We start from the raw sequence: 18,323 nt of genomic DNA on the forward strand, positions 1-18,323 counted from the left end.
CCACTGAATGGGCAGATGTCTTTCCCGGTTACAGCCAGCCCAACTTCCTATGTGAAAGATCTATTCTCTACTGTCTCAGAGATGGTATGATATAAGTACTAAGACGAATGATTAGAATCAAATTACCAGTTGCAGCTCTCTCACTTACCAACTGTGTATCCTCGGGCAAGTTACCTAACCTATCCAAGCCTCAGTTTCCAATTCTGGAAAAATGGGACAATAGTACCTCCTACATAGGGTTATTGGGGATACTGAGATAGTATACATAAATAGGCCTGGGCTATTTATGGGCTTAGAAAATACCTACGTTAAACTAGCTCCCAGTTAAAACAATCAGACAGAAGGCTATGGAGTAAGGGTTATCTTTATTTGAATTGCAAAGTATAAATATAAACCAGGTTTGGAAATTCAGGTTTGTAACAGTTCAGTAATGGCACCAGAAACTTCCAGAAGGGACCACGACAGCATACCTTTGTAGTTTTGGTGAGGTGGGTGGGTTTACACAAAAGCCCTCCTCACCTCCAACCTTCTCTGTAGCAATTGGTAGGTTATCAATTACTAAGAACAGTCAGCTCCAATGTTTCCTGTTCCTCCTCAGCCTTTTTCTTTGCTAATCCCTTTTGTAGATTATCCTCTGCTGCATTGACCCCTGCATGGAGTAGCACCAGAAGAATGGCAGGATAAGAGAAATGTCTTGACACAAGGGACAGTGAGTTCCCACTCTGTGGACCTGGACCCATGGAGGGTGAGGGGCCAGGAAAGCTTCAGGCATGGAAGCCCAACTTCTTCTGAGACTGGGCAGGGAGAGGACACAGGGGAATACCGATATCTGTTACATCTTGACATCAGCACCTTGGGCTTTCAAAACACAAACGGTAGACACAATCGCCTAGGCAAGACTGCCGTCCAACTCATAGAGTGGATCTGACAAAGTTAATTCCTACAGCCTGACCATACAAAACTCCCCCTGTGGCACTCAGATCATGGAAGATCTTCCGAAATGTGGACAGACAATAGATTACTACAGATGGATCACAGAGCCATCTCACATTTGTAGCAGAGGAGACTAATGCTGAGCCAGATGGTGGGGGATGCAGGGTGGAGGGCCAGGAAATCGCCAAAGTAACAGTCTAGGCACTTGAAATATTATTGTTAGATTGTTAAAAACTAAATAAATTAACATACATAGAATAAAATAAATATATAATTTAAGAGGCATTTTACAAACAAACAAACAAACAAAAATAGTTGTTATTTTTCCATCTGGATAGAAGTCCCAAAATTCAGAGTTCTCAGGTTTATGGTATTTCACAGTTAACTCATCAAATCCAGCACTGAAGGGTCCAAATGGCAGATCCCTTGGTGGCTTGTTGAGTACATGGCTTCTCAATCTTTGTTACTTTCTTCCAGTCCCCGAATCTTTCTTTCTTCCTCTCCTTCCTTTTTTTTTCAGGCAAAGATCCTGGAGCATATGGAATTTAACTGGCATTTTAATCCAGAAGATAAGTGTTTAAACAAACTTATGGGGGTAAGTAGGGCTTGGTGGAGGAGAATCAGAAGGGCACGAAGGTCCCTCACTTTTGCTTTCTTCTGACCCAGATCCCACTGGACATATTCTGTTTGGCACTTGAAGGCTCTGGTATTTTGGCAAAGCAGTTATGGGAGGCCCAATTTAGATGGCAACTGGGGATGAAGGAATCTTCATGGCTAGTTGTGAAGTCCTTCCCCTCTGCAGAGTCTGTCATCAACTTGTATCTTCTCAGAGGTAGCAGTCCCCAGCTGATTCCTAAAGCACAAGAAGAAGGCATTTAAAGCTGGATCCAGCTTAAGAGGTCCTAAGAGTCTCCTGGGTCCAGATTTAAGAAGTGGAAAGAGGGCTTCCCTGGTGGCGCAGTGGTTGAGAGTCCGCCTGCCGATGCAGGGGACACGGGTTCGTGCCCCGGTCCGGGAGGATCCCGCATGCCGTGGAGCGGCTGGGCCCGTGAGCCATGGCCGCTGAGGCTGCGCGTCCGGAGCCTGTGCTCTGCAACGGGAGGGGCTGCAACGGTGAGAGGCCCGCGTACCGCAAAAAAAAAAAAAAAAAAAAAAGAAGTGGAAAGATCTCTGGGAAGGGGTGGGAAGGAGAAGAGACAAGGATGAGAGAAGCTGTCTTCTCAGGCATTGGTCTTGGGTATCTCTCTAGCAACTTCCACCCTAAGTGGAGATGCAGCACTGAGAACCTTTTTGAAAACAATTCTGCAGTGGGACCCTGACTCCATAGCAGCCCAACCCCTAGCTCCTAGGTCAAGAGAAGAATTCAGCATGCCTAGAAACAGATCCAGGAAAGGTGGTGATGGTACCATTGGGCAAAGGATGGACCATTACCTTGAGCACAGGTTTCTCTCAGTGGGACGTAGTCATGCCCAATTTCACTTTCTCTTCATTTTCCACGTCATAACCTCCTCTCCTGTGGTACCTGAGGAAAGTAAGTTTTGTGAGCAAGCTCTGCCTGCTAGAGGGTGCAGGCCCCAGAGCTGGTCCTTCCAAAAGATTCTGGCCCAGTGATTCTCTCCATACTTGGAAAAGCCCAGAGGATACGGCAGCTCAACAGACCTCTGGCCAAAGGTCCAACTGCCCCAAAGGATGCCTGTCTCTAATGGCAGGCTACAATTTGCTAAGAACTTTCACCTCATTTATACAATCCTCACAACATCTTTATGAGGTAGTGGAACAGAGATTACAATCACTGAAAGATTACAACCCTTAGAAAGACAGGTAACTTGATCCAGGCCTCACAACGCATGAGTTGCATGCTTGTAAATGGGCACAGAGTGCTTAGTAGGTCTCCTCAGTCTAGAATATAAGCTGGATTGAAAGCATGGCCTGGGGACCAGATGCCCCAGCTTTGGAAGGATATACCAATAGCACCACCCATGCCCTGACTACCAAACCACACCCTAATGCCATCAGAGAACAGAGTCAGGAAAAAGAATTGTGTGAAGATGTGGCTCCATGGGTGGGTTGCTGAGTCTGCTGTGAGAAGCAGGACCTCCTACGGCCTGGCAATTTTTTTCCTGGGCTCTAGACACTGGACCTATGTCATACCAGAGAAGCCAGGTTCTTGGAGAGCCTGTACCCAGGAGTGTTAGTCAGACTCCTAGCCCAGGATTTGGGGGGTTAGAGGGCTCATGTGACCATCAGGTAGAAGACCCTGGAGGAGGAGGAATAGAAGTGATTTGCAAAAACAGCCTGTAACACTCACCAAAACATGAGAAGCCCCACGATGACCAGCAGACAGACGGATGACAGCACCACGACCACCACAACCAGGATGGTCGTGTGATCATAGGTATATAAACGATTTTTCACTGGGAGGCTCAGCCCATGGCACCTCTCTCCATGGTAACCCAGGTGGCAGCTGGTCCAAAACAGAACAAAGCAGAGATGAAGTTAGTGGTTTGGCTTCACTCTTGGCAACGGGCCACCTACATAAGCCAGAGCCTACTCCTCACAGCTTCAGCCTGTCAGTCCCTAACGGTGATTCCTGTCCTTCCTCTAGCCTTCTCTAGAAGCCCCTCTACAGGCTCTGTGGCCTTCCTCCTTCACTCCACGCCCTCCCCTTCTTCATTCCCTTTGGTCCTCTGGCACAAAATTCCTACTCCAGGCAGGGAAAAAGCAAAGGAGGACTTAAGGTCTTGGCTAGATTGTTCCACGTGTGGATGATTAATGACATGTGTGTTAAAATGTTCAGAGGACTTGGGCACAAGAGCTGGTGGGTTGGACTGAGGGGATTCAGTATCACTCCCTCTTGTGAGGCCCCTCAACACTCTGACCCAGAAATAAACCCAGCCTCCCCCACCAATGCTTCCAGCATCCAGTCCCTCTGCCACTGCCCAGCCTATTAATAGGCCCTGCTCCTTTGCCAGAAGTCATTTTTCTCAAGTTTCCTTCATTTAACTCCCAGCTCCCCCTGGGTGCAAGGCCCAACTTGAAAGCTGAATTTTGGCCTTTGGCCTCTGAACGCTGGGCTATCAGGCCTACTTCATCCCAGGACAAAGCAAACAAACCAAGAAAACATCTTCTTGCCTAGCTGTCCTGCCAGTACATTTTAGAATGTCACAAAAAAAACCTTGGCTTTTCTCACTCAAGAAATAAATCAGATGGCAACTGCCTCTTCTAACACAAAACTTTTCCTGGAAGCCCTTGGGAAGACTGACAAGTGCCTACAGTTGAACAAGCACATTCACGTCCCTTTCTTTTTTTGCGGGGGAGCTGCGCGGCTTGGCTTGTGGGATCTTAGTTCCCCGACCAGGGATTGAACCCAGGCCCTAAGCAGTGAAAGCGCGGTCCTAACCACTGGACTGCCAGGGAATTCCCTCACATCCCTTTCCTTATCTGAGCATCCCAGAGATCCTTTGATGTAGGTAGGAGCCCATGTTACAGAAAGGCAGAGCTATTTTCCCCACAGTCACATAGCAGGGCAGAGACATAGACACAGATTGTCTGATGGTGAGCTCAGTGTGCTGCCCACACACATCCATAAATGCCCAGTCAGGGATGCCGTGGCACTGTCTGCCTGGGGACTTTAGGCCACTAACTGCTGAAGGAAGCACCGAGAACCCGGTGGCCCTCTATTCTGAACTGCACATCCTCTGGGGAAAAGCTTAGGCACCTCGTTCCTCAGAGCAAGGAATCCCTTCTTCCTGCCGAGAGGTACCAGGAAAGTTCCAAGGAGCAGACCTATCAGACCCGGGGGCCGGGCTGCCCCTGCCTTCCTTCCCAGCACCTCTTCCTTTCCCAGCTCCTTCTGGGTATTTCAGGGAACCACCTCACTGCAGGATAAACGTAGGTCAGGCCCACAGCAGAGCACACAGCTCCTTGCCCAGCCTCTCCATGCATCTGTCCCATCGGCCCAGGTGGACAAAACAATGACCCCTATCCTGCCAGGACATAGAGGATGCTCTTAGGAGCACCCCTGGAAAATCACTTGTTCAAAGCACTTTACAGTTTATAAGACACTGTCCTTATCGACTAGCTTAACTGAGACTCATAACACCCTGGTAGGCAGGTATAACCTCTTTTACATATTGAAAGATTACGATTAGGGTCAGAGAGAGTAAATGATTTGCTAAATGTTTCACAACTAGGGAGCAGAAAGGCCAAATTCCAAATTCATAATTATTTCCATTCTGAACAGTGTAGGTTACCCCAAGGAGACACATATCTGATGGGCTTGATGGGTTTCTGGAGCAGAAACAGAGAGCGGTCTGACTCTGCTCTCTCAGTTATTATTACTGTTATCTTGAATGATAAATAACAATTAATAGCACACATTACAGGCTTACTATGAGCCAAGTACTCTGTGCTAATTGCTTTACAAGGATCATTTCATGTAATCTTAAAAACATCTCTATGGGCTTCCCTGGTGGCGCAGTGGTTGAGAGTCCGCCTGCCGATGCAGGGGACGTGGGTTCGTGCCCTGGTCTGGGAAGATCCCACATGCCGCAGAGCGGCTGGGCCCGTGGGCCGTGGCCGCTGAGCCTGCGCGTCCGGAGCCTGTGTTCCACAACAGGAGAGGCCACAACAGTGAGAGGCCCGCGTACCGCAAAAAAACAAAAAAAACCCAACATCTCTGTGAAGTAGGAGTTACTATCCCCATTTTAAAGATGAAGAGACTGAGGCCAAACTTCTGTTAGATAACCTGCCCAAGATTACACAGGTAGTGAGTGGTAGAGCCAGGATTTGACTCAGCAGTCTGGCTGACTTCAGAGACTGTGCTTTCCTGCGGGGAGGGAAGGTGAAGTTGAGTCTGTTTTTCACTTCCAGCCCATCATTCAAACCCCACAGGTACTTACTCAGATGATAGAAATAAAGCTTGGCCTCAGAGTCCCGCAATTCAGTTACATAATCCCTCCACCCCCACCCTGAGTCAAAAGGATAATAATGTAAACATCCTAATATTACCCACGTCCCCCTCCCTTTGCAGACAACCCCTGGCTCCCCCAGGGAAGGAGCATTCCAAGCATCCCAGGGTGAGGGCAAGATCGTATGTCTTGCCCAGAGCCAGTGACCCATCAAACTGGGATGTGTTGCTCCTACCCACGTCTGTGGCCCATTTCAGAACTTGTATTACAACAGAAGCAAGGACCCTCTAGAGTACAGAGACATCTTCCAATTTGGATTTCTCCACCCCTACCCCAGGAGGTAGAGGGGGCACCATTTGGCGCAGGGGACTCAGAATACATGAGTTCCAGACTGGTCCTGCTGCTATTTCTAGCCAAGTGATCTGGAGCAAGTTACGGTCGCGTTTCCAAGCTTCAGTTTTCTCATGTGAAAGGCAGGAATAATAAATGCCTACGTCACTAGAGCTTTGCGAAGCTCAAATGAGATAATACAAATAAAAGCACTTAATAAAAGGCCAAGTCCCACATGTGTGGGAGTTACTATATAATCAGATTCCGGAGGATACTGCCCATATCCTGAGGAAGGGAGCACCAAAGTCAGACGGAGCCAAAGAGAAGGGGGCTCGCCATTCCTTCTTGGCATCTGGGCAGTGAGGCCAAGTAGAGCCTTCAGGCCTATCTCTCTTCCAGCTCTGAGTCCTCGTCAGGCTAACTGTCCCCAGGCTTCCTCCAGCCACAGGAAACTTTGCAGCCAGTTTCTGGGTCAGCAGCTCATCAGGAGCCCCAGGAAACTGCTCTTTGAGGGCAACTTTTGGCTGGTGACACAAAAGGGTTTTCCTGTGGGTGATGGCTGCAGAGGGCTGGTTTAGGAAGCCGGCCAGCCTCAAGCTCACCACGGCAGCCTGACACACCCGGCTGGTGGTTGCTGGGTCTGGAGGCAAGAAGGAGCCACAGAGTGTCCCAGATGTAGGTGCCCAGATGTCACATTCTCCCAAACCAGGAGCTCTGTGTCTTCTTGCTGCCTGCTGCCCTGAGTACCAAGGGCTGGAGGCAGGAGGCTGCCAAGCCAGACACAGAATTCAGCCCCTTGAAAATCTGCCTAGGAAGCAGACACAGAGTCTTCACATCAGATTCCATGCTCTTCAATTAGAAAAAGCCTTAGGAGACCTCTAGTATAATAGCTGCCCTCTGTAAAATCATGCTCCAACTCTGTAAGAACAGACAGGGAAGAAGTACGCAATCCAACACCCAGTGCAGCCTGGGGGCATGAAAAGCATGTTGGACGGGAAGTCAGGCACCTGAGTGCCTGTCCTGTTTCCACACACTTTATTTAGCTGTTGATCTCAGACAAATCACTTCCTACTTCTGGGCTCCAGTTTCCTCATCTTTCAAGTACAGACAGCAAGCCCTGCCTACCCAGCAGAGGGCTTTTGAGAATACAGGGCTGTATTTTCCCATCCCCTAGAATAGCTGACACCAAGTAGGTGCTCAACAGAGACCTGTTGGGCTCAACTCATATTAAATGTAAACTGTAAAGCTCCATGGCAAAGGAAGGAAGGCACTGTCACAGTTACCATCACCATCCCTAGGGCCACCTTGACCCTGGACACCATTATCTAGGTTCTCTGGGTTTAGGTGGTCAGTCAAGCTCAGCTCTCCAGGAGAGAAGCCTTAAAAGGGTTCTCAGCTGAGCAGTGGAAGTCCCTCCACCAACGCCCTGGACCAGTTCGGCCCAGACAGATTTCTGGCCTTGATCCATCTTGACTACGCTCAGAGTCACTGCCTCCACCCTGTGCTAATGAGGCCAGTTTACAAATTTAGGACAAACATTCCCTGCCCTGTCTCAAGACTTCTGGAAGAATAATTGGGGGACTGTCTAGGTCACTCTTTTTTTTTTTTTAACATCTTTATTGGAGTGTAATTGCTTTACAGTATTGTGTTAGTTTCTGCTGTATAACAAAGGGAATCAGCTATATGTATACATATATCCCCATACTTCCTCCCTCTTGCGTCTCCCTCCCACTGTCTAGGTCACTCTTAAGCAACCCAATACCAAGCTCTTGACAAGGATATGAAAGGAGAGGACACACAAGTGACTGTAGACGTGGAGGGGGGTCATGGGTCTGTCTGACAATTGCCAAATACAGGGCAACTCTGCTATATGAGATCAGATGGGACAAAGAAGCTTTAAAAAAAAAACCAAAGGATCTGTACCAATCACAGCAGAAGAGATGCGAGGCAGCCAGCCTTCTCGACAGGCTGGGAAGTGGTGTGCACACAGCAATCTCCTGACTCTGTCCAGAGCCTCCCAGGTCACAGAGGTTGCCACTCCACAGAAACTCAGGCCCAGCAGAAGAGAGTGCATGTTTACAGCCTGATGTGGGTGTTGGTCTCAGGCACAGTGGCGACATTATGCCTGCCACAGAGCATGGCAGTGTCGTCATCCCTGAGGGGTTGCCAAGGCAGCCATTTGCTGGGCTTGGCCTAGCAGAGTGGCTGGGGAACCCATGGCCTCTCCACCCACACCCCTGCCCAGGGAAGGGGTGGTGCTGCCTGACCGGGGGCTGATGCCTACTGAGTTGGGTTCCATTTTCCGTTAATCTTACACAAAGGAAGTGTTCTCCCACCCCCATAGCCAAAGGTCAATACCCACCATGTCCCCCACCTCCTGGCCCTGGCCAGGGTGAGGAAGAAGGGAGGAGGGGCTTCTCCCTGCTCCCACAATGATTGCTTTCTCTACAGTCCTGCCATGTCTTAGAATCAACCCACATTTGCTCATTCATATGCACATATGTCTGAGTACACATACCTGCATAGCACATATCCAAATGCACCTCATACCTACCTGCAGGACTTGGGAAAGAAGGCCACGGGAGCTCCACTCCACCCAGGAGCCCCACTCTGCCATGTTTCCTACTGGCTTCTCCCATCTGGAGTAGGGCATGAGGCAGAAATGAAGAACCTGTCTTCAGGTGTCAGCTCTCCTAGCGTGTGCTCATTTCTGAGCAAGCAGGAAATGCCCCCAAAGATGAAAGAGCATCACAAACCCACGCCACAGGAAATTGCATCCTATGCTGGGGGGAGCCCCTTCCGCTGACTAAAAATATTTCCCCTCCTCCCAACTTCCTCCCAGAGGTTGAGAAGAAACTGGGTGGATTTATGAATTCAAGGAACAGTGACAACCAGGAACAGCCACCAGGCTGACAAAGAGTGAGCTGTTAACAGTCAGCCCCGGGGAAGGGACACTTACATGCAGGATGGAGCCCGGAGCTCCTTCACATATTTGCATTCTCCATGGATGCAGAAGTCCTTGTATTTCCGAAGACATGGGTCTCTCTTCTTCCCTAACCCCTTGCCTTTCTTCTTTCTTTTCCCACGCTCCTCCTTGCTCGGTGTGGCCAGAGCTTGTGGCTTGGAAGAGAAAGCAGCTGCGGTAGAAAAGTACCCTGTTACGTCTTTGACTTCCTCAGGGGAAAAAATCAGAACAGCACAGTGTCTGGAAGGATGTTTTGATCCTACCTGAAGTCAGAGGCCTGGGAAGGCCTCTCGGCTCAGTGCCTCCCAAGAGCTGAAGGAAGACTGGGCAGACCTCCCAAAAGTGGTGGAGGAAGTAGAGGCTGGGGGGTCCCAAGGAAGACATTTCATAAACTCAGTTTAAGAACCTCATTCTATGGACTTGAGGACACGGGGAGGGGGAAGGGTAAGCTGGGACGAAGTGAGAGAGTGGCATGGACATATATACACTACCAAACGTAAAATAGATAGCTAGTGGGGAGCAGCCGCATAGCACAGGGAGATCAGCTCAGTGCTTTGTGACCACCTAGAGGGGTGGGATAGGGAGGGTGGGAGGGAGACGCAAGAGGGAGGGGACAAGGGGATGTATGTATATGTGTAGCTGATTCACTTCGTTATACAGCAGAAACTAACACAACATTGTAAAGCAATTATACTCCAATAAAGATGTTAAAAAAAAAAAAAGACTACTGGGTCCAAGTGACACTAAATAAAAAGGACCTCGTTCTAAGAATGCTAGCTTCTGTTGAGTAGCTTCTGTTGAGTAACTGCAGCTGATTGGGCAGTTCTACTAACCTCACCCCCACCCCACTGTCCATCCTCATCTCCTACTCCCCCACGCCCACTTGGTTCTATTTTGGCCTTAAATCAGCCTCATTTCCTGATGCTACACTCAGTAACCCATTTGCAGGAAGACAGCGTCAGAGATAAAAATTGCTTCTGGAGAAGGTACTTGGAGAGTATTTTAGAGGGAAGAGGCTCCTAAAATAAGAACAGTGCCCATGTCCAGGTGGTCCCCTCTGGGGTACCCATTAGCAGCAGCGGACCATGAGCCCAGAGCAGAACCAGGCTCAGGGACAGCAAGCAGGCCACCCCTGGTCAGAGATTTGCTGTTTTAACTTTTTAAATTTTTTTAATTTTAAAAATATTTTTATTGATCTATAGTTGATTTACAATAGTGTGCTAATTTCAAAGAGCCTTGCTTTTTTGACATCAAACAAAATATTTACCCTGCTCTGTGTGCTATTTGCAGCTCACCACTTCTCTCAAAGGTCCATTTACATATATCCCCAGATGTCCTGTTTATAGCTCCCTAGGATGGGGAGTACAGTGCACAAGAAGCAGAAAGATGGAAAGTAAAGAACTATCAGAAGGAACTAGAACAATGATAACTCTCCCCATTCTTTCCACACTTAAAAAGGGAAAAACAACCTCACACAGACATCCAGCTGGGACTGATCATGGGCTATGCCCATCAGCCCAGGGGTCTGACACAAGTCTCCCCTCCCCTGTCCCAGCTGAAAAAAGGTGCCTGCTGTCTATGGCTATAGCCACATGTCTGGTAGAAGGATGAGCGTCATACATTAGACTGGAGTCCTAGGATCCTCAAGGTGGAATTGACTTCAAAAAATATGGCTTTCCATTTTCTGTTGAAAAACTTGAGGTCCCGAAAGGCAGTGACTTGCCCAAGGTCCTACAGGTTTGGGATCTGAAATGTGGTCTCTGGACTCCATATCCAGTGCCCTTTCCCAACACACCAAGCTGCCTCACACAACCCAGTCCCCTCTTGCAGACAAGCCTAGAGCACATGGGATGCTGAGCCAGGAATGAGACAATGAATGGGCTCTGAAGTTAGCAGACCCATGCTCGAATTTCAGCCATGTGATCTTGGGCAAGTCACTTAATCTCTCTGAACCCTGTAGCTCTTGGTAAAAAGTGGAGAACAGGTGTTCCTATCTCAGAGGGTTGCAGCAAGGATTAATTAACCCACAATAACATGTTAAGTGCCTAGAATACAGGAGGCACTTAATAAATGGTAACAGTTATTTATTTTAGGTGATAGGATCCCTACACCTGAAAAATAGTCTTTGCCCAGCAAACCCAAGTAAGAAGAAGAGGCAGATGCCAGTAGTAGTCCCATAGACTCTTGTTTCCTCTGGTGCAGACCCAGGCCCTTTCAGAACTCAGAAGGTGAGGCAGATGCTCAGAGGAAACCAATGACCATGGCTGTGGTGAAATTGAGGCAGGAGGGCCCAGCCGATCAGAAAAAGGAGGGAGAGGGACTTCCCTGGTGGCGCAGTGGTTAAGAATCCGCCTGCCAATGCAGGGGACACGGGTTCGAGCCCTGGTCCGGGAAGATCCCACATGCCGTGGAGCAACTAAGCCCGTGCACCACAACTACTGAGCCTGCACTCTAGAGCCCACGAGTCACAACTACTGAGCCCGTGTGCCCCAACTACTGAAGCCCACACGCCTAAAACCCGTGCTCTGCAACAAGAGAAGCCACCGCAATGAGAAGCCTGAGCACCACAATGAAGAGTAGCTCCCGCTCTCTGCAACTAGAGAAAGCCCGCACGCAGCAACGAAGACCCAGCACAGCCAAAAATAAATAAATAAGTAAATTTTTTTTAAAAAAAAGAAAAGGGAGGAAGAGAGTGACAGGGTGACAGCCAGGCTCCTGCTGGGGAGAGGGAGCAGTGAGTCAGGTCTGCAGAGCTAGGAGGAGCAGCTGTGTGGGTGGAGGGTGAGTCACAGCCCAGCTCTGCCCTGCCTATGAGGAGAGGGCCAGGAGAATACAGGTTGTTCAGGCCAGGAGTGACCCCCAGAGGGCCACTGTGAGAGGATGGAAGGTGGGAACCCAGCCTCAGCTTTGGGGCAGACCCCTGATGTATACTAAATAGAGATAGCACCTAAGGGAAACTCTGGGTAAGGAAGAAGGGTGGCAGAGGAGCAGACAGAGCCAGAACAGGTGGGTATCTTTCCAACCAAATATAGTCATTCCGGGGCTCCAGGGCTCAGTCCCTGCTCCACCCTTAAGAATCTCTGCAGGTGACTGGGGGCAAGGAAGCAGGCAATACTGGAGGCTCTGGACTCTGCTCTGTGCTTGTATTTACTTAGCCACAGCACCTCTGCTGGTTGAAGGATCCCATTTGGCCCTTCCTCCCTTGGAGTCTCTCTCAGGGACTCAAGGTGGTCAGGAAGTATCCAGGCTTGTGTAGGATTTGTAGACACCCAGCATATCAATACAGCTCTCTAGGGACCCAGTGCTCACCATTCACAGCCTCCCGAGGAGGTGCTGGCCTAACCTGAGGGGGGACCAAGTGCTCCTCGTTCCCCTGTTTCCCCAACCTGGAGACAGGTGGATGGAGGAGACTAACACTGCACACCTTGTATGTGCCCAGCATCTCCACATCTGTTACCTTATTTTATACATAATAGTCAGTTGATGTGGGAATTAGGGGTTGTGCACATTTTTTCATAGAAACTCTAAGGAAAGCATCTCAACCATTCCTTGTTCCTATCACCCAGCTTACCTCAGAGCAACGTACCAACCCCACACACCTTGCCTGTTTCAATTTGCCTCAGAGTATCCAGAAAGGCAGCAACGTGGCATGTGAGACTACGTTGGGCAAGAAAAACAACAGGATCTACATTCTAGGACCCCCCAGTGAGTTTGTCAGGCCAAGCGGCTTTTCCTTGAGGTCCTCCATGAAAACCCCCAAACCATAGGTGTGCCCAATCGGCATAAATGCCAGATCCACTTATTCTTCAACTGTCCACCGGGGTCCGAGGATGGGCATCCCTCACACCCACCTCTGAAAAGGTCCAGGTCTGTCTCTTCCAAGTCCAGGACTTCCCGGCCTCGGCCACCTCCCGGGGGCAGCAGCTGGTCCGTAGATTGAGTAGGGGAGTCCAGATTGCTGGTTCCAGCCGCCAGCCCTCTTCGAAGCCGCTCCAGGCTGTCGCCGGTCACCAACGCCGAAAGCACTGCGGGTGAGGGACGAGGCCGCTTCAGACCCGCCGCCCAGACCCCCGTCGCCACGTACCGCTGCCGGCGCCCGCCTGCCAGGGAGCACGGGCCCCACCAAGTGGCCCGCGCCGGGGGCGCTGCAGCGATCTTCCTTCGTGTCCCCTGCAGAGCGTCCCCATCCCCCCCGACCCCCGGCAGCCCTCTTACCTGCAGCCAAAAGGAGCTTCAGCACCACCGACGGCAGCAGCTTCATGGTCCCGGACTCGGCGGAGGCGGCGAGGCAGCAATCACTTTGGAGGCGGCGGCCACCGGGCGCTGGCACGGGAGCCGGGTGGGAGGAGCACAGGAGATCCTGCCGGGCACGTTCTGCTGCCGGCCTTTGCGTGCAAGCCTGGCTGGGATCTCAGCGGAGCTCGCGGCCGCCGGGCGTCTCTGTATTCACTCTGTCTGTCCGTCCGCCCGAGCCCTTGAGCCTCAGTAAGTATAGCCAGGTGCCTTCCGCGCGCAGCTCCCGCGGTAGACTGAGCGCTCCCGAGCTTGCGGCCGGGAATAAGGCTCCAGGAGGCGCCGAGACTCCGCCCCGCCCCCTGCCGCCCCGCCCCCCCTCCTCCCGCGCTGGGACTCCCGCCCGGCTCCAGGCGCCTGCCGCCCAGCCCCGGACCCCGTGGGCGCGGCTGGGAAAAGGGGCGGGAGAAGGGGGCGGTGCTCACATATTTTGGGACTAGGCCAGAGCAGCCGCGGCCTGACTGTGGGTAGGGCTGCTGACCGGCAGGTGGCGGGGACCAGCTCCTACCTTTCCCCAGATGCTTGTCACGCTGCAGCCTTGGGACTGCTGAGCTGCGCTTCGCCCTTGGACACCCCTCATTCCTTCCTCTCTTCCAGGCCTGGTCCCTCCGGTCATCCGTGCTCTAAACCAGAGACCTCCACCCATGTCATCTTCTGAGCTTCAGAAATCCTCTTCTTTGCCTACCGATAAATCAAGTAGTAAATAATAATTAATGCATTTATCATTTAAAATTAGACACATGAATGCCAGGAGGTCTTGTGAGCCCAAGGTTACCAGAGTTGCAGTTGCAGGCACCTGGTATCAACCCAGCAAAAGCAAAGGAGGTTAGTGGTATTCTTCCAGCCCCTGGAGTGGCTTCTCCCCATCTTTGTCCCAGAGGACATTGTCTCCATTAGGATTTTTGAACTATTGAGTATAATTCCCAGGCTTCTGGGATTGGAGAGACACAGGCTGTGAAACAAGCCTCCTACTTTTCCTTGCCTTTGAACACCACCTTCTTCTCCAACATAAAAGCTGAGCCCCCTCCCACAGGACCCAGCTGGCTAACCTAGGTTGCCACGTTCAACAGGTGCCAGGAGATTGATGTGTTTTTCTTCCAACTTACGAATTTTTACAGGGGTCTTCTGGAGTCAACGTCCTGACCCAAAGAAATTACTCTCTCGGTAGGCATTTCAGCTCCCAGGGACACGCTGGGATGGGAGTTGTAAGACACAGGGCTGAGTTGGCATTTCAGAGCCCTCAAATTGTGCCAGGTAGAGCTGCTTGCCTGATTCAGCCCATGTGTAGGGATAAAAACAGGCCTGCTATTTATACATAGTCTATCCCACTCTCCCTCCCCATCCCCACTTCTGCAGGGGTAAATGGGGCTCTTCCCTCTTAATTTGTCCCTAGCAACTCTCCCCAGGTTTAGGTTTCCATAATGCCCTGGAATCACTACAGATCTAAGCTGGAATCCTAACTTTGCTTCTTACTGGGTGACCTTGGACGAGATATTTAATCTCACTGAGTCTCAGTTTCCACATCTCTCAAATGGGAATAACAATAATAATAATGCCTACTTTGTAGAGAGCTTCGTGAAGATTGAACGAGGGAACACATATAGAGCAATTAGTATAGGGCCAGACATATTGTCATAAATGTGACCTATTATTATCATTATTATTACTAATCATTCTATACTGACTGTTCCACTTCCTTAGCAACCTCTTTTCTCTCCCTTCCCCACAGGTCTGAGGCTCCATGTGTGGTTGGGCTGGTTTTTAGGAGGAAGCTCACCTGTCACCTATTTGGCCAAGTGCCATTGTGGGATTGTTCCTTTTGGTGGTCAGTATTGGGCCTAGGACCTCAGTAGATTGTCACCACCCAGGACACACCTTTATTCTCCCTCAGCAGCTGCCTGACAGCCTGCTTCCCCAAAACGAAGCCACCTTGGGGTCAGGGCTCTCCCCAGGGGAGGGTGGAGGGAAACACTTCCTGACACACAGCCAAGTCACCCCCTTCCCCTCACCACTGCCAGTTTCACACCCTGCTCTCCTGTCCCAGCCTGCCTCTCCCTTCACACACTGTGACCTTCTGCCTTCTCACCCTCACATCAGTCTTAGCCCATTCATGGGGCAACTCCAAGCTTTCATCACACCTGTGAGCCTCACCCCAGCTCAGTCTGTGTGTCAGCCAGGTTTTATGGGAAGGACCTGCAAAAAGAATACAAAGGGCCTGGAATGGTTTGGGGACAGTCACTTCTCTCAGAACTTTGGGTGTCCTCTAATCAGAAAAAGGAATCACGATTCATTCTGGGACAAAGTCATTAACTCATTTATTCCACAAATAATCACGGAACACTTATCAGGCACTAGGGACACAGCGATAAACAAGACAGCCAAGGATATGCTTTTATGGAGCTTGCACTCTACCGTAGGGGGAGACAGGCAACACGTGAAGTAAATTAAAAAGTAAACTAGATCCTATGATGACAATCGCTAAGATGAAAGTTAAAATTCAATGATAGGATGTTGTGTCCCAGTGCTTGGGACAACACGTTAGACTCGGTGACTGATTAGCAAAGGTCTCTCTGAGCCTGTGACCTGTAAGCTGATGCTTGAATAAGCAGAAGGAACCAGACTTGTGATGATCCATTGCCAAAGTATTCTAAGCCGTGCAAATAGGGCAAAAACTTTGAGATGGGAACAAGTTTGGAGCACTCAGGGAACAGCAAGGAGGCCAGAAAGGAGGGAGGGTTATGAGATAACATTGAAGCAAAGGCTAGTGACAGATAACAGAGAATGTTACAGGCCCAAGGTAGATGCTGGATTTTATTCCCTATCACTGTGAGCATCAAAGGAGGGATGTCAGTGAGAAAGCATCGTTATGCAGGATTCTTTCACCTCTTCCCCTTTCTCTACCCAGGCCTCTCTAACCCACCTGCTCTCTGGCAGTCAAGTGCCAGGGACACACTCCTGAGGAAGCAGACAGGCCACTCTTCTTTCCCTGACTATCTGTGGACCGTGGGCAACTGAGGCTTAGAACCCTACTGGCCCTGGGCCACTAGTGAGTCACAAGGGGGCAAATCCACAGCAGAAACCTTGGCATCCTGCTTCCCAGCTCTGTGCTGGGTTCCCAGGCCTCTGGAAAGACAGGCTCCTTGGGACACTGTCACTGACTCAGCTAGGCCATACAGACCTTCATTTAGGGAGAGCACTTGCAAGCCAGTGGGAAGGAGGTGCTGGCGGTGACAAGAAATGGGAGAAGGGGACTTGGAGAGGGGACCCACCTGAGTCCCTTCCCCACTGTGGCTGAGATGTCTATGCTAATAGATTGGTTCTCCCACACCTGGCTGTGCATCAGAATTACCTGGGAACTTATTTAAGATAAAGAGGTCCTCCTAATTCAAAACTTCCTGGGGTGGGTCCCAGGCATTTACACTTTTGGCAGGCAATTCTGACATCAGCCAGTTTATGAAGCACTGGTCTGCATAATTAGGATAACGAGTTAAGCATCTGAACGAAATCTGAACCTCTGAGGCAGAGGCAGAAGAACTTTAAATAATGACACTTCCCATGTGCTCATGATCTTGCGTGATCCTCACAACTGCCCTAAGACTAGATACTCCTCCCTATTTTAAAAGGGTGAGGCCAAAAACAGGTGAGTAACAGCCCAAGGCCACCCAGTTAGTAAGAATCTCAGCCTCAATTAGAATTCCTCTCTGTTTCCTCGGCCTGTGCTCTTAAGCTCAACACTATTCTGAACAAATGCATGAGACGATGGCCGCCCTCTCTCTGCCTCTACCGACAATAACATCCTCAGCTTTACTGAGGCTCAGTGCTCCATCTGTCTTGGGGGGAGGTGCTAAGAATCTCTGCCTCACAGACTGGAGGGAGGCCTAGGTAAGGGCAACAGGGCAGCTAGTGAAATGGGTACACTCCCGGGAGCCAGACTGCCACGGGTTCAAATTTAGGTTCTGCTATTTTTCTATCTTTCTAACTTTGGACATGTTAGTCAATTTCTCTGATCTACAGTTTGCTTATCTGTAAAATGGGGATAATAATAGTAGCAGAATATGATGCCTGGCCCATAGTAGGTGCTTACTTGGTGACAGCTGCAGTTAGGACCAAATGCTTCCTTCTGTCTTCCTTTCCCCCTTCCTTCCTTTCTTCCTTCATTTCTCCCTCCCATTCTTTGTTCCTTCCTTCCTTTCTTCCTCCCTCCTTTCCTTCCAGTGGGAATTTAGTAAGGTGCTGCTTTCACCTGGGCCAGTCATCCTCAGTTGAAGTGGTCCCTCTCTGCTGCGAGATGGCCATTCTTACCAATGAGTTGGTGGATCTGCAAGGCCACTCAAAGTTTTAGAAACCTCTACCCAAAACAGCAGCCCTCATCGCTCAGAGAGAAGCATGTGACCCCTGGGGGATGGGATTCAGCTGCCTTCTCCTTCCATTCTGACCAGAAAAGTGAGTCCCAAGTAGACCCAGAACTCGGCTGGCTGGGGATAACGGAGGGGCTCCTCCACTGAGGGTACTTCTATCACCAGGTGGCCATGAGCCCAGTTACCCAAACTTGGAAGCTCACGGTAAGGGGTCATTTCTCCTACCCCAGGCTGATTTCTCTCATCCGTGTCTCTATCCCCATGAGAGCCAGTTGATCAGGCAATTTGGGGGGGTGCAGCGGGATTTGAACTCAGGCCTGATCTTTGGAGTCCCCATGCACCTCCTATGCTGACTGGGGCCCCTGGAGGAAGTGCCAGATAATACTTCTTGTGCACCTGGGTGTAGAGAGGCTCTTATGTCTCATGGCCTGGGGTCAAGATCCATTTGAATAGGATGATAGATAGGAATGGATGAGGTGGGGGGGTGTGTTAAGGGGACGTCTGAAATCCCTATCATCCCCAGAAGATGTTGAG

General features: G+C 50.2%; 1 protein-coding gene across 2 annotated transcripts; it reads right to left on the reverse strand.

Moving 5' to 3' along the window:
• Positions 1–346: 346 nt before the first annotated feature.
• HBEGF (heparin binding EGF like growth factor) lies at positions 347–13,732 on the reverse strand. 2 transcript variants are annotated; one of them, XM_067731997.1, is made up of 6 exons: positions 13,354–13,726; positions 12,990–13,163; positions 9,133–9,310; positions 3,242–3,397; positions 2,365–2,455; positions 347–1,786 (listed from the first exon to the last, which is right to left on the reverse strand). In XM_067731997.1, exons 1-5 carry the CDS (start codon positions 13,397–13,399, stop codon positions 2,383–2,385), a joined length of 627 nt encoding a protein of 208 aa, XP_067588098.1. In that variant the 5' UTR covers positions 13,400–13,726; the 3' UTR covers positions 347–1,786; positions 2,365–2,382. The 2 variants fall into 2 exon arrangements, 1 of the variants encoding a protein (XP_067588098.1); XR_010942143.1 differs by lacking the exon at positions 347–1,786 and adding an exon at positions 8,728–8,812 and having other exon boundaries at positions 13,354–13,732.
• Positions 13,733–18,323: the final 4,591 nt, after the last annotated feature.

Source organism: Pseudorca crassidens, chromosome 3 (assembly GCF_039906515.1).
Source record: "Pseudorca crassidens isolate mPseCra1 chromosome 3, mPseCra1.hap1, whole genome shotgun sequence".
Classification (NCBI taxonomy): domain Eukaryota; kingdom Metazoa; phylum Chordata; class Mammalia; order Artiodactyla; family Delphinidae; genus Pseudorca; species Pseudorca crassidens.

Excerpts from the sequence above, each read along its gene's own strand:
- HBEGF (XM_067731997.1), bottom strand. The coding sequence starts at position 13,399 with ATGAAGCTGCTGCCGTCGGTGGTGCTGAAGCTCCTTTTGGCTGCAG. Across the intron at positions 13,164-13,353 it reads GAAGCTCCTTTTGGCTGCAG|TGCTTTCGGCGTTGGTGACC; the intron begins GTAAGAGGGCTG and ends CCTCACCCGCAG. Across the intron at positions 9,311-12,989 it reads AGACCTGGACCTTTTCAGAG|CTGCTTTCTCTTCCAAGCCA; the intron begins GTGGGTGTGAGG and ends TTTCTACCGCAG.